Here is a 13,760-nt window from a genome sequence, read left to right as displayed (position 1 = left end):
CTTTACTCGTACTGTTGACGCGTTGTTTCATACACTACTACCTTACCTACTGGTACTGACTGTACGTACCTATATCTGTAAGGTCGCTTCCCCACTTGGCGGCGCGGTATCGGTCACGTATCGGTGCAATCTCAGAATAATGTTAGTCATTATTCTGAGGGTGCAGTAAGCAGTATTTCTTCCTGATTGGTGCAGATTCGGGACCGCGCCCCGCGCCCGCGAATCTGCACCAATGAGAAAAAAATACTGGTACTGCACCGATACCGCGCCGCCAAGTGGGGAAGCGGGCTAACGGTGATAAACTCTAAAATTTAACACCATTACAGTATAAATATTCAATAACTATATTGCGCCGATACGAGTTAATGAATATTAAAATAATTTTATGCACTACATTTGTTTATTATTAACCAGTGACCCTATGGAATACCTTATCTTATACCTACCTTTTTTAGACCTACAACAGTGGGGTGTCAGTTTAGGTACCGGCGCTCGCAAATCCGGCACGCCCATAGCAGTAATTCGGTGATCGGTAATTAGCTCTGACCCGCCCTATAATCCGGCAGTTTACACAGTCGAACGCCGGATTACAGAACGGTTGCATTTTAGTGGCATGAATGGGAAGTTAAAGATTATTTTGGCTTTCGTATAAAATAGTGGCTACGCCAATTCTTATTCGGATTGATTCGATGTAGTCAGGAATTTATATGAAGTATCAGGATTATAATAGTAAAACGCTTTAAGGTTAATCAACTTTTTTTATTTCTTTACACATTTCTCACTACTTATAAAAAAATACATTATAAGCCAGAGACTAGTAATAACAAAGAGTATAAATTTGAACAAACTTCGCTTTCATTGTTATTATTACCCAATAAAACATTAATAAAACTATTTTTTATCGAACACGTAGATACGCCTGCGAGCTGCTGCTAAAGGAAAATAGAAAAATTCATCACTTCGGGCAAGACTCGAACTTGCGACCTTTCGGAACACCGGTCCAATTATCGCTCTTAACCTTTCAATTCCTTCCTTTTTGTTTACAAACCTTAAGGTGCGTATAAAAATCTTGATACTAGCCATTTCGAGCTATTCTAAAACCTCGCTAATATCAAAGTTACATTGATTGAGTAAAGATGCGTAAAATCTAAGACAATTTCGTGCTTCAAATGTGACAGGTAAACGAGAGAAAGTCAACTTTTGACAATCAGGGGCCCGTTTCTCAAAAGCTTGTAGCTTGTAATACAAGTGGAAGTCCCTTTCTAACAAAAGCTGTCAAAGTGACATCCGCTTGTATTACAAGTTAAAGGTTTTGAGAAACGGGCCCCAGACCGCAAAACATATGGCGTAGTACAGCGCCACCTTGTTTGGATGGCAAACCAAAGATAAATTAGGTCAAACTAAGAGGCCCATTTTATTCTTAGACTACCTCTCTATTACAATCAACTGTCTTTGATAATCTAGTATGCTAACTGCAAAGTGCAACATTATGATGAGAAACAGCACTGTATGGGGAGTCTTTATTCTTCACTAGTCTCTGGTAAGCTTAACTAAATGGAAACCCAGCTCACTGTTACTGTCAAAATAACTTAAGACTGTGTCACAGACGGAGCGATAACATATCGGCAGATACCGACAGATCTTACTCAGAGTATCGCTAAGCAGTTAAGCACCACACAGCAACGATACCAAAATATATATCGCTCTGTCTAGCACCTACATTGTGAGAGACGAAATATACCGAGCGATATATCGCAAGGCATCTGCAAACGCCTTCCGATAAGATATCGTAAGATACCAAAATATATATTACAGCTTCTCGTGTGTCAAATAGTATGTAAAAGATATCGGCTGGTGCCGTATCTTACTACAGTGATGGGATTTAAGTGTCAAGAACTCGCCGACAAAAAGCCGCTCGAAGTTATGGTCTCATTTCAAAACATGCTTAAAATACGTGAAACTTGACAATAACATCTTGGCGACGGTTAGGTTGGTGTGACTTAATGATACCAAGGGTAAGTCCCTTCGAGTAACACCGGGAAGGGAGACGGCATTCGTACCATTTCCCCTCTGCCGAAGCATAGGTACAACTGTACGTACCGATGGCGGTGCGTGTTGTCACTCGCCCGCAGTGGCGTAACCAGGGGGGGGGGGGGGGGGGGCAAGTGCCCCGTGTAGACTTGTGCCATTCCCGGTAACATTCCCCATTTTGTATGGGGAAATTTCTCGCTCGGTAACATTCTCTATACAAAATGGGTAATGTTACCGGGAACGGCACAACTCTACCCGTGCGCCATCCAAGGGGGGGGGGGGCAAAATGGGCAAAAGGCAGCAGCAGGGAACTTTTGTCAGTCGTCAGGGGGTGCTAATTTGGTGACTGCCCCAGGCGCCATATCCTCTAGCTACGCCCCTGCTCGTCCGTACACAAAAAGAAATCGAGTTGTGCAAGATTTGTCTTTGACTGCCATTTTCCATGTATTTGTGTCGTCATTACAGATTGGATTTTGCATGTAGTAAGTGAGAAGTGAGACTGTGCAGATTTCCCCCCGCAAAAAATGGCAAAATGATTTGTACGGTAAGATATCGCTTGGGCTCCTCCCTTCCGACATGTCGGAAGCCGGTGTTACTTTTTTTTTAATTTATTTATTCACTTTAAATATTCATACAACTTTTGCCAGCATGCCACTATTGTAAACCTCTTTGGTTTATTAGTCTTAGTCAGTCCAAAATAACAGCACAGACTTTGCAAGCGACTGAAGCGACAGAATGTGGACGTTTCAGCCACACTTCGTCATTGCAAAGTCGGTAATGAGTCAAATCAACGTGACGGACTCTAAGCAATATTTTATTACAAGTTCGACATAATGGTGGGCTACCATTTTGAATGTAGTCGCCAGAAAATATATAGATACGGCCAAGGTCCTCAAGAATATCTAAACACGCACCGTTTTCATAATAGAGGTTGTTCAGATATGTGTGAACACCTTGGCCGCTTGGCTACTGTATGTTGTGTTGCCAAGTTTTGTTCGACCCGCAAAATCACGTGGAAAATGTATTTTTATTATTAAAACGTTACAACTTAAATTTAAAAGAAAAACTGCCAAGAATTTACAAAAAATTATGAGTGTTTTAGATAAAAAAAATACCTTCTACTAAACTCTTTCAATTTAAAAGTATTTTAATAACTATATACAGTCCGTCTAAGCTAACTTTGCATCGATTTGAACAGAACAAAGTGGGGGAGTGTCATTGTAAACGACATATTTACATAGAAATGACATGGCCGCACTTTGCCATGCTGTTAGCTTGGTTTGCGATTTCTCTTTTAGATTTTTCACGGATAATTACTAATCGAAATTAAAAACACGCTTCACAGCTCTATCCCCTTTGGGGACGAAAAATACAACAATATTTTACTTCTGCATAGAAAGCTTTAATACTTAAACTATATTATTCGAGATAAATAAAAATACCTTCTACAAAATTACTGCCAAACGTCATAAGTACTTAAGCTATTAATATTATGCCCAACTAAGCCAAATAGCGCCATCTCAAAAGAAAATTTATTGCTGACTTATACTTTAATTTCTATAGATTCAATTTTCAAAAACATTTGTTTTTGAGATAGCACTATTTGGCTTAGAAGGGCAGTTAGTAATCTCATAGAAAATGGGACTTCCTTAGCGTTTTTAACATATTCCTTTCCTTTTTTTACATACAAAAATCAGTCACACGCCAACATTCTTGCTACAACAGATCAAGTCTGTCTTGTGTCTTGGTGATGGTGAGATTTTCCTATATCAAACAAAGAATTTCCCTTACATGTCACTGTTGATATAAAGCTTTTATTGATCTTCACATTGGATGTGAATCCACACGCCATGTGTGAGCACTGAGCGGGACATCGCCATATACATGCACAGCGCCGTCTCGCTCGCACCAGTGGCGTAGCGTGAATTAATCTAGCCGTGGGCGAAATCGCATCTGCGAGGCCCTTTACTTTCACTGTGCCCGAAGGGGCCTCGCGCGAGGCCCCCCTTGGGGCGCGAGGCCGTGGGCGACGGCACACTTCGCCCACGCCTAGCTACGCCACTGGCTCGCACAACCAGCGTGCGAATCCGCATCAGTAAGATAACCGCATAAGACAACAAGAGCTATTGCGTTGAATGTTGAAATAAGGCAACTAAAAAAAAAGTTTGTAGTTATTTGTGACGTTTTCAACCAAAAGGTACCACATTGTCGCTTGTCGATAAGGTTGATTTCTAATTGAAGCTATATGGAAATAGCGCCTTACTGACAAGCGACAATAAGTACCCTTTTGGTTGAAAATGGCACATTTAGTATCTGGATATAAAAACACAACTTATAAGGTTTAGACACCTGCTAAATCAAATAAGTCTTAAAGCTAAATATAATCTTGCGTAGCTATTTACATCATGGTAAATTAGAGATAATTACAAGAAAACAATTTTAGTTACATAAATAGTAAAGAAATGGATACGTAACATTTTATAAAAAGGAATACAAAGATATTCTTAATTTTATTATAAGCAAGAAAATTATTAGTGTGATTTAATAAGAGCAAATATTTTAGTCTAACTTCTAGAAGAATATTAGAAATAAAAAAGGTAAGTAAAAAAAAGTACTGTAAAATTACCCAACTTAGTCCAGCACTACAAGACTACAACTATGGTCCTGGTTCTTTATGTAATAACTATGGTTCATTATGTAATTATGTACCAATCTTCTATTTGGTTTTCTGAGATTTTTCTTTTATTTTTGCTTTAAGCCCGCTTCAGACTACGCGGTGCGAAGCCGCGAACGCGAGTGTGGAGTCGATTTTGCTGATTAGCGAACTAGACTACACACTTTGCCCACGAGTGTGGAAGGGGCGCTTTCGAACTACAACATTTAAATTATTGTCACTTCTGGACAAAGATATTAGAGTTCATTTTGGACCATTGTTGCAAGCTTTTGGGCTATAATGGGGTTGGCTTGTCAAAGTAAAGGGTGACAAGGACGAAAGATTTCAATTTGCCGCCATTTTTGTATTTTAGTGCTGGCAACCCTAAAAAAAACTATTCGACAGCTGAATGTTTAGGGTTTGTAAAATTGGAACAAAAATATCGATGTGGAAGCAATGTGGTTTCAACAAGACGGGGCCACTTGCCACTCAGCAGCTGCATGAAATATTTCCTAGTTGTGTGATCTCTCGATTCGGTGATCAGAATTGGCCCCCTAGATCTTGGGATTTAACGCCTTTAGACTTCTTTTTATAGGGTTATTTAAAGTCTAAAGTCTATGCCACTAAGCCCACAACCACTCATGCTTTAAAAGAGGAAATTCGACGCTGCATCGGAGAAATTCAGCCGCATCTATGCAAAATGGTCGTAGAAAATTTTGACAAAGGAGTGTGTATGTGCCAGCAAAGCCTAGGAGGACATTTGCCTGACGTATTATTCCACACGAAACACAAACAACGAAAACAAAATTTGTTTTTCATCAATTTCAAATCTTGCGTCCTTTTTGGGACACCCTTTACTTAGCAGATGATGTCAGCATAGCAATTTTTGTTTTTTTTATGAAATTTTATGCCCTGGATGGCAGCTCTTTAAGCCAAATCTCCTAGAAAAAGGGGCAAGCTATGATGGCGCCATCTATGCAAACCTTTGACAGTTGCCAACCCCATTGGGTAGTTTTACAATATTGAAAACAAGTAGGTTTCAGATCAGAAAGCTGATGTGTGATGACAATTTTTTTTTGATAATCCTGTGTAAGGATCAATCAACTCATTTTTATAGGACATCTTTTAGGATGTTATGGAGCAGGGTTCTCTAAACTATGTGTATTTACTTTGGCCCACATAGAGTGAATTAGACCAAAGGCCTGGTTGTTGCACCGGGGCCAAAATGTTTGGAGACCACTGTTAATAAATAATATTGTCATAATTGGTCATGGCCTAAGCATCTTAGTAACCTGAATAATAATCATAATTTAAACCTTTCGTATACGCATGTCATAAAATTGCCATATAAATAGCAATAGTGAGAACTTCATGGTTAAGTTGAGTATATGGGGCATTTTCTATGAAAAGGGACCTTATTGTCGATGGTGCTTACGCCGCACAGCGTCACGTGGCACTGTATTTATATCGGAGCATCATTAATAATGGCGTAAGCACCATCGACAATAAGGTCTCTTTTTATAGAAAATACCACATATATGGAGCAGAGCTGCTCCTAAGCATACGAAAGGTTAAGAAACTATTTTATAGTGAGTGTTGTACGCAGCAGGACAGAATACAAAAAGAAGTTGATTGACCTTAACTTACACATTGAACCGAAATAAACCCAAATAATTAAGAAACTATAACATGCTTCCTGAATCATAACTTCTTATGGATGCGGTTTAAATGGTTCAGCAGCGATTCCTTCTCCTTAAACTTGACGGAGCAGATATCACACTGATGCGTCACATTTTTGAACGTATGCTTGTTCTTAACATGTTTCGCTAAACGGTCTTTATTCATAAACTTTTTATGACAGTTAAGGCAAGCGTTCTCCATCATAAGCTGCTTCAGTTTCAAATGTCTTCGCAGACAATGTCTAGACTTGAATGTGATGGAGCAAGACTCGCATCTCGACTTACTCTTCACCTGATGATGCGTCTGACAGTGCAAATCCAAGTTTGCCTTCTTAGAAAACACGACTTGACAGTTATTGCACTCGTAAGTTGCTTGTTTCTGCTGAGTCTCATGATTCGACGTCATGTGGCGGAAGAACTGACTGTTCTGAGTAAACTTTAACCTGCAATACTGGCAGGTGTAGATATATTTATGCTCGTCGACTGCCCTCGGCTGGAATAGCGGAGGGTCGTCGCTTTTTTTCAGTCGGAACGCGGCTCGAGTTATTCGTATTTTCGGACCAGTACGGGCGGGCTTTTTATTCATAACTAAGCCGATTAGCTTTATTCTTTATTCCAATCACACTATCATAACTGAACACAACAATGGGATCACGATTTAGTACCGATACTTTGTACACACGTAAGCACTATTGAGAAAGGACGGATTTCGTTCACAGCGGCTGTTCGATCGTTACAAGGGTCTCTTGTAAGCAATAAACACACTAATTATTAATGTTTTGAAGAAAGAAAAGGTGACTTTATCGATTTTATTGAAAACTTTCACACGATTTGCTTCAATTTTTATAGACAGCGACAGCCAAGAAACGTCAAAAAATACGTTTCGTTTAGGCGTTTTTAAGACTGCGAAATATGACTGCACTTGACCCAGTTAAGCTTGTCAGCTTGTCAGCATAAGGCCCCATTAGCACGAGAGCTTAAAAAGCGTTACGTGTACGCACCCATAAGTAAGAGCGAGAAAGCGATATTTCTTTCTCGCTCTTACTTATGGGTGCGTCACACACGCAACGCTTAGAAAGAAAAAAAACAATGATTTAGTGTGTATAATACAACTTATTTCGGTAACACTTGGTATTGGTAAGATTAACATTGAAAACAATACATATTGTCAAAGACAAGTTAAAAAAAAGTCTGTCAATCTCCGAAATACGAAAACAAGATTAATATTCTCTCTGAAAATCTCGTGCGTGTGTGAAATTTTCTCTCTCGAATATGGAGCAGCCCAACTTGGGAAGTACCCCCTTATCTTATAGAAAACCACAGCCATAATAGCACTGTTACTCACTCTGTGGGTATATGTATTAATAGTATTGTGTTTCTGGTGGTGAGTAAGGTGTTAGTCTAGTGCTCCTGGCCCCAGTAAACAGTGGTCAAGGATGATCCATGACAAGCCATCGCCATATTGTGTAGTGGGCAATGGTATACAATGGCGGACGACTGGCCGTCAGTTGTCTGTCGTGGTGCGCAATCGGGAAGTCGGTTTTTAGGGTTCCGTACCCAAAGGGTAAAACGGGACCCTATTACTATGACTCCACTGTCCGTCTGTCTGTCACCAGGCTGTATCTCATGAACCGTGATAGCTAGACAGTTGAAATTTTCACAGATGATGTATTTCTGTTGCCGCTATAACAACAAATACTAAAAACAGAATAAAATAAATATTTAAGTGGGGCTCCCATACAACAAACGTGATTTTTTTGCCGTTTTTGGCATGATGGTACGGAACCCTAAGTGCGCGAGTCCGACTCGCACTTGGCCGGGTTTTTTGATACTTCAAAGGAATCGTATGGGAATCATGGCGTAGCGTTCTGGTGTTCACACAGTTGCCCATGGCAGTGGCTTGGCATGGCCCATCGTTAGCCACTGTGTACTGGGGCCTTTAGTATGAATCCTTGTAAGCTTGTATTGTCGGTAACGTGTGTGTAACCACTTAACATCAGACAGGAAACACACTTGTTTGCCACCGTGGTGGTATAAAAATGCATTGTCTGGCAAACCACCTGTTAGTAGGTACAAGAAATTAAAAAACAGGGAAAAAATAGATATGGCAAATCTCCTATTATTTTAATTACGTCTAGTCGCGATTCAAACTGACAAAGTCATGCTAGACAGTAAATAGATAAGTCCGTAGAAATCCCAAATAATCTAAATTGTTACCACTTAATACATTTTGTATTGTTAATACATTTTTATTTTTACTATGTATTTCATTACGTTGACGAAGGATGAGAAATAAAATTACATAATTGTATCATCGAGTTATTAAATAAATGTTAGATAATATTATGTTTCATCACAGATTTCATAATCCATACTATAATATTATAAATGCGAAAGTGTGTCTGTCTGTCTGTCTGTTACCTCTTAATAACGCTTAAACCGCTGAACCGATTTAGTTGAAATTTGGTATATAGAGATAGTAGTCCCGGTGAAGGACATAGGGTAGTTTTTATCCCAGAAGTCATCCTTTTAATAAATTTGTTTTTCAATATTAATTTTGAAATTGTAATAAAAGTTCTTATTTAGTTTTAAATTTGCATGCCATTTTTTTGGCTTAACATGTGATACTAAATCAATTAATTTATAACATCTGTATGTAATTACCATGTTTAAGCAAATAAATATTTCATTTCATTTCATATTTCATTTCATTTTATTTCAAGGGGGTGAAAAGGGGGGGGTGGAAGTTTGTATGGGGAATCGATTAGATAAAAAATAAGCTACCCAAATTACTAACTCCACGCAGACGAAGTCGCGGGCAAAAGCTAAGTAATCTATACCTATAAATAAATGCGTAAGGTAGAAAGTTCAAATTTGCACACCAGGTTACATTTAGACTGTGTACAAGAAATAAGAAGTGATTTTGAGACATTCAACCCCTAAGGGGGTTAAAAAGGGGATGAAAGTTTGTATGGGGTAAAAGTTTTATTTTAAGCTAGGAATTTGAAACTTTGTAGAAACATCCCAGGTAGCAAAATGACGCCAGCGACGTCATAATGACGGCATTATTACGTCATAATGACGTCGCTGACGTCATTATGACGTATCAATGCTACTGGCGATCAGCCCCTAATAGGGTTAAAAAGGGCTTGAAAGTGTGTTTCGGGAATTAAATCCACGCGGACGAAGTCGTGGGCAACAGCTAGTAATCAATATGATTATCAACTATCAAGATAGCGCGCATCGAATATGCAATAATTCTTAGTAAATCGATTTATATAATTCATCTGCCGATCACGTATAAGTGAAACGTGTTGTTAAAAACGATCCTACCTACTATCGTGTTAAGTTACAAAATCGATTGACGCCTAACTTTTTAATTCATCAAAGGTGTTTTTCCAAACTATCAGTATAAAAACGTTGTACAACTAAAAAGTTGTTATAGTTTTAAGAGCAAAGGACATGAGCACATTCAGCTTAGTGCTTTTCGCCACCAGTTTAGCTGTGGCTTGGGGGGATGAACAATATATTATTTCGACTAAGCAGGGTAAAGTGGAGGGAAGTTTAGCATCAAACGGATTGTACTGTGAGTTCCTGGGGATCAGATATGGCGTGCCTGTTAAATTTAAGGTAAGTTTAATACATAACTATTATGATGGCGGGACAGCTACATAATTATGCGCGTGCGATAGAGACTGGAACATGCGTGTCATAATTGAACGAAATTTTTCGTGCTAACCTTCCCTTACTTTAGTTAAACGAACGCACACCCGAAACTCACTAAATTGCTTATGTTTTGCAGGCACCGCTGGAACCGCCTACTTTCTCTGACGTGTACAAGGCGGACTCCCGCGCCGTCCTCTGCCCCCAGTTCCCCTCCAACGACCCCCTCGCGGCCCCCAGTGACAGCGAGGACTGCCTCGTCCTGAACGTTTTCACCCCTACCCCTGTCACTGGCCTAAACACCACCCTGCCTGTCATGGTGTTCATTCACGGGGGCGGCTTTGGAGTTGGAGCTGGTTCTCCATCCTTCTACGGACCTCAATACCTAGTCAGCCATGGAGTGGTTATCGTCACTCTTAACTACAGACTTAATGCCTATGGTTTCCTGAATCTAGGCATAAAAGGTGCTCCAGGAAACGCTGGATTAAAGGACATTAGACAGGCGTTAAGATGGATCAAGGAGAACATACTTAACTTTGGCGGTGATGTCGATAATATTACAGTTTTTGGACAAGGCAGCGGTGGAACTGCAGCATTATACTTAACTCTTTCTGAGTCTACCAAAGGTCTGTTCCATAGAGTGATATCTGAGAGCGGTACACTGTTCACACCTGAATCTTTCGACCATGACCCCTTAGCTACCGCCAGCCAAGTCGCAAAATCCTTAGAAATAATTAGCACAGATCCGGAAAAATTACTCAAACTGTACACTGATACGGCAGTCATGAAAGTAGAAGAAGCTATAGCCAAACAGATGCATCCTAAATCTGTCTTCATTCCATCTGTCGAGGAGACTTTCGATGGGGAAGAGCCATTCTTGACTGATACTCCTTTCAACATCTTGACAGCTGGCAAGGAACACAAATCATTCAATCCAGTGCCCGTCATCATCGGTCTTAACACAGTTGAAGGTTTAATAAGTACTTTAGACTACAATACGATAACCAGCCAAATGGACAGAATAAAGAACGAAGATTACTCCGCGCTTGACCAACGCTCGCTAATAGTGCCTAAGAACGAAGTAGAAGAATTCAGGAACATTATGAAGGAAACTTACTTTACCAACGTAACTTCTGATGAAGCTTTAATAGGTGGACTTATAAATTGCAATTCTGACTTCTCTTACACCGGACCGATGTCTTTATTCTCTGAGCTGTATGTAAACGCCTCTGGTCTTCCAGTATATGAGTTTGTATTTAACTACATAGGGAACAGGAACTTGGGAAGACTGCTGACGAACAGTAGTCTGCCGGCGACTGCTAATCGGGATGAGCTGTTCTATATCTTCGAGCTGGAGAGGCTACCGCTTCCTATGGACGAGAATGATGCAAGGATAGTCACATTTATGACGATGATGTGGACCAATTTCGCTAAGTTCGGGTAAGTCCTATTATTTTGACAATTTTAAGATTTAATAGGAGGTTCTCATTTCGGTTTAAGTTTATGAGAAATCAATATACACTTCATTTTCTTCACTGGTCTAAGAGCTTGGTTGGTACACTTGGTAGTCAATATCTCTGCCGCTTCTAAATTGGTCTTGAAATATATCTTGTAATTCTTTTTCGGCCATATCATCACATACAAAAAGCGTCACTCGTACGCTAAAATCTTTACTAGACTACGACAACGCTAAATTTGCACTGACTTGCTTGCTGTGACTTGGCAGTAACAATGTATAGCCGCACCACCACCATCCACCACTGACCGACTTAGCTCAGTTGTAGATTGTAGACTACAAGTGCGCAAATATATCTTAATTTTCATAGTGGCGCAGCTGCAAAGTTAGCGTAGACGGACTCCAATAATCTTTATTGAACTTCCAGCTCTCCAACCCCGGACCCGGCCAGCGGCGAGTGGCTGCCAGCTCCCCACCACCTGGAAATCAACCTGGAGCCCCAATACGTAGCGCCCCTCACCCCCGACCGCGCGTACTTCTGGCGCGCCTTCTTCTATAAGTACGGGACGGGGAAAAGCAGCGAGTGACTGATGGAGGTTTGACTATATTGCGGTATAACGGCTAAGGTCTGCTGGGACCTGGTCAAATAATGGCTGAGAACATTCCAGAAAAAGGTCTACTCTTTCGGGGCCGTGACGCGCCGGCAGCTATCTTAATAACCTGCAGAAATTTGCATTTTAAACTGTTGAATTTAAAGCTATATTATTAAACGTTATCATGCCAAATATCGGCTCCTTAAGGATGACTCACGTTAGACCGGGCCGTGTCCGGGCCGGAGCTTCCGGGGCTTCGTTTTCTATGGAAAGCATCACGATCACCTGTCATGTCATAGAAAAGTAAGCGCCGGAAGATCCGGCCCGGACACGGCCCGGTCTAACGTGAGTCATCCTTTAAGCTTCATCAGAAGTGAAAATATAGCGTCACGTCACGTGCCCGATGCTTTTCTGTAATGCCCCCTGTGACGATAAAGATCCGGGTACCCTTGAAGAGGTCCTCCTTAAACCATAATAGATGGCGTAATTTGTACCTGAATTGCGCTATTAATTAGTTTGTAAGTATAAAATTATTTTTAATATTTATTGTGTAGTTCATAATTCCTACGTGGGTAATTAAAGGCTCATAAATGTTGATTCTTTTGTTTCATTTACTCTAACACGTAGTTTAATATTATTAAAACAAACATAAAAATATAAAAACAGAAATAATACTAAATTAAATTAACTAAAAATATCTATATATATACACATATTTACGAGTAAAAATCCGGCCAACTGCGAGTCGGACTCGCGCACCGAGGGTTCCGTACTTTTTAATATTTGTTGTTATAGCGGCAACAGAAATATATCATCTGTGAAAATTTCAACTGTCTAGCTATCACGGTTCATGAGATACAGCCTGGTGACAGACAGACAGCCGGACAGACGGACGGACAGACGGACAGCGGAGTCTTAGTAATAGGGTCCCGTTTTTACCCTTTGGGTACGGAACCCTAAAAAATGGGAGCTAGCTCGGCGCCGGATGGTAAGGTGCCCAGAAGGCTGGTAGCATTGCCGCGCTGAATGGCGATGCCAATTTGCTGGGCAAGGAATGCTGGCCAGAGGGCTGGTCACCCGTAGCAAAGGATAGGGTAAATACATAACTTAACTAAATGAGGTATTTCGATGCATATTGCAATATATTGCATATTCAAAAATCTTAAGCATATTCTGAAGTTAAAGGAAGTGAGTCGTTTTTACAAGTTGCAAGCTTTATAGTATTCGGGTCAAATCTTGCAAACTAAATTAGACACACTTCCCATAATTATATTGAACTGAAACTTTACATACAAATCTTGTTTGGGTTTGTTAGAATTGTCTTGATGAGTATTGTCCTGTTGAAAGAAAAGTAACAGTCAGAGATTAAAGCTTTGTATCAAAAATGAAAGTTTTGACAAAAACACTTTCTGGCATTTTAGAGTTGGCATTAGTCTCCATTTTAGAGCTCCATGACCCACCTTTGGGTATCTTAAAGGGCCCACTGACTATCAGTCCGCCGGACGATATCGGCTGTCAGTTAGAACAAAAATTTGACAATTCCGAACAACTGACAGGCCGATATCGTCCGGCGGACTGATAGTCAGTGGGCCCCTTTAATATGTACACCTTATTTTTTTTATTACTCAAATAAGTAACACAGCATTAAAGTAAAACCAAGGCACTGTTAAACTACAAAATGGTGG

General features: G+C 40.2%; 2 protein-coding genes across 2 annotated transcripts; one reads left to right on the top strand and one right to left on the bottom strand.

Annotated features, from left to right (window-relative positions):
• Positions 1–6,285: 6,285 nt before the first annotated feature.
• Positions 6,286–7,241, bottom strand: LOC134753421 (zinc finger protein 808-like). The gene has a single exon (XM_063689313.1). It carries the CDS (start codon positions 6,947–6,949, stop codon positions 6,386–6,388), a length of 564 nt encoding a protein of 187 aa, XP_063545383.1. The 5' UTR covers positions 6,950–7,241; the 3' UTR covers positions 6,286–6,385.
• A 2,559-nt stretch (positions 7,242–9,800) lies between these two features.
• LOC134753094 (juvenile hormone esterase-like) lies at positions 9,801–12,090 on the top strand. The gene is made up of 3 exons (XM_063688858.1): positions 9,801–9,993; positions 10,166–11,466; positions 11,910–12,090. The coding sequence occupies exons 1-3, from the start codon at positions 9,826–9,828 to the stop codon at positions 12,067–12,069; spliced, it is 1,629 nt and encodes a 542-aa protein (XP_063544928.1). The 5' UTR covers positions 9,801–9,825; the 3' UTR covers positions 12,070–12,090.
• The last annotated feature ends 1,670 nt before the right edge of the window (positions 12,091–13,760 follow it).

The sequence above is a fragment of the Cydia strobilella genome, chromosome 26 (assembly GCF_947568885.1).
Source record: "Cydia strobilella chromosome 26, ilCydStro3.1, whole genome shotgun sequence".
Classification (NCBI taxonomy): domain Eukaryota; kingdom Metazoa; phylum Arthropoda; class Insecta; order Lepidoptera; family Tortricidae; genus Cydia; species Cydia strobilella.
Note: the sequence above shows the minus strand (reverse complement) of the source record. Positions and strands in the feature narration are given on the sequence as shown.

What these genes read in the sequence shown, in the direction of transcription:
- LOC134753421 (XM_063689313.1), bottom strand. Translation starts at nt 6,949, where the DNA reads ATGAATAAAAAGCCCGCCCGTACTGGTCCGAAAATACGAATAACTCGA.
- LOC134753094 (XM_063688858.1), top strand. Translation starts at nt 9,826, where the DNA reads ATGAGCACATTCAGCTTAGTGCTTTTCGCCACCAGTTTAGCTGTGGCT. An exon ending in GCGTGCCTGTTAAATTTAAG is followed by an intron (nt 9,994 to 10,165) that starts GTAAGTTTAATA and finishes TATGTTTTGCAG; the next exon opens with GCACCGCTGGAACCGCCTAC. An exon ending in ACCAATTTCGCTAAGTTCGG is followed by an intron (nt 11,467 to 11,909) that starts GTAAGTCCTATT and finishes TTGAACTTCCAG; the next exon opens with CTCTCCAACCCCGGACCCGG.